This window comes from Cystoisospora suis (assembly GCF_002600585.1).
Source record: "Cystoisospora suis strain Wien I chromosome Unknown contig_3159, whole genome shotgun sequence".
Lineage (NCBI taxonomy): Eukaryota > Apicomplexa > Conoidasida > Eucoccidiorida > Sarcocystidae > Cystoisospora > Cystoisospora suis.
In genome coordinates this window covers 3,780-5,326 of record NW_027155954.1, presented here as the reverse complement: position 1 = coordinate 5,326, position 1,547 = coordinate 3,780, and the positions used below count along the sequence as shown (strand labels likewise).

Here is a 1,547-nt window from a genome sequence, read left to right as displayed (position 1 = left end):
AGATGAGGAAGACGAAGAAGAAGATGAAGAAGAAGAGAGAAAGAGAGAAGCTGACGATGGAGAAGATCAGGAAGGATTTCCAAATGAAGCGAAGTCAAGTCGTAAAGCGGGAGGAGGCACAAAGAAGACATGGAATGAACTAACAGAGAAACAAAAGCATACAGAGCTCGTTAAAACCGTTAAAGATTTCTCTTTAAAAGCTTATAAGAAAACGAAGCTTCAAAAGGTATATGATGACAAAATGGGTGTCGCTCTTCCCTTCTTTGCATGCATGCAATGCCTGTATAGATTTATATGAATATCCAGAGAGAGAGATAGTTATGGATGGAGATTGGATGGTCGTAGTCTGTCTTCTTCTTTTTCTTCTTCCTTGTTCTTTCATAGACAGTGTGTCTAACATGATGCGTGCAAGTCTCCCCCCTCATCGTTCCTTCTCGCTCCAGGTATCTTCTTCTTCTCTTCATTCTGTCCTTTTCTTCTTTCTTCACAAGTCTTCTCCCGATCTCTCCCCTCTTCCCTTCCCATCCTTCTTTCTTTTTCTTCTGCTACTCAAGTCTCGATCATCACCTCCTTCTTCTCCATTCACAGGTTGCTTCTATCCCTTTCTTCTTCTTCTTATCTTCTCCTTTGCTGTGGCGGAAAAGAAGTGCGACCTGGGGGGATTTTCTATCATGTGTGTCTTCTCTCTTCCTGTATGAACACGTATGTGTGTGATGTGTATGTATTTATCATATATATATGTAGACATGTATGAAATCGTGTACGTCTATGTCTCTCTCTCTGTGTGTATGACTAGGCATATCAGTCTGTAAATCTCGATGTACGTGTATGGATATATATGTATGTATGTATATCTATGTATGTATGTGTATGTCTGCGTCTATGTTTCTATGTATGAAGATCTATGTATGTATCTGTATCTGTAGGAGGTGGATCAAGAAGCTATTGTGTGCCAGAGAGAGAATCCTTTCTACGTCGATACGGTTCGAGCATTTCGAGACCGTCGTTATATCTTCAAGAGAAGATTGAAGGCTGCCGAGAGATTAAGAGAAAAGCTGGAGAAAGAAGGAGGCTCCTTTCAGGCCAAAAAAGATGCTGATGTAAGGTGGTGTACATACACCTCAGAAACAAAGAGAACATCCACATCTAGATACGTGTGTAGATAGACACATGGATAGGTAGATGAATACATGCATAGATAGATAGAAGATAGATAGGTAGATAGATAGAAGATAGATAGAAGATAGATAGATAGATAAGTACACAGACACCCACCCCATCTCCTCTTCTCTTTTCTTCTTAGTGGAGGTCTTTCTTATTCTCGTCTCTCTTCTTCTGTTGGGTAGTAGTAGCAGTAGCTTTGTAAGAGTCGTAGTAGAAGATCTGAGGTATTCATAATGATAGTAATAGTAGTACAATAGTCGTTATAGCTATAGGAGCAGTAATGACTGTAGTCATAGTTGCTGCAATAGCTACAGCAACAGAAATTCCATTCTTCTTCTTCTCGATTTGTCTTGTGAGGGGTTCTTTGTGCATACGGCTCTTTT

General features: G+C 40.1%; 1 protein-coding gene across 1 annotated transcript in view; it reads left to right on the top strand.

The window, feature by feature from the left end:
* Positions 1-4: 4 nt before the first annotated feature.
* Positions 5-1,547, top strand: part of CSUI_006305 (dna polymerase family b protein) — a gene marked incomplete at both ends in the record, with an annotated part of 5,294 nt that continues 3,751 nt past the window's right edge. The window contains 2 exons of the mRNA XM_068066468.1: positions 5-226; positions 927-1,100. Of these exons, the coding sequence (XP_067921556.1) occupies positions 5-226; positions 927-1,100 (396 nt within the window). The remainder of the gene's footprint in view (positions 227-926; positions 1,101-1,547) is intronic.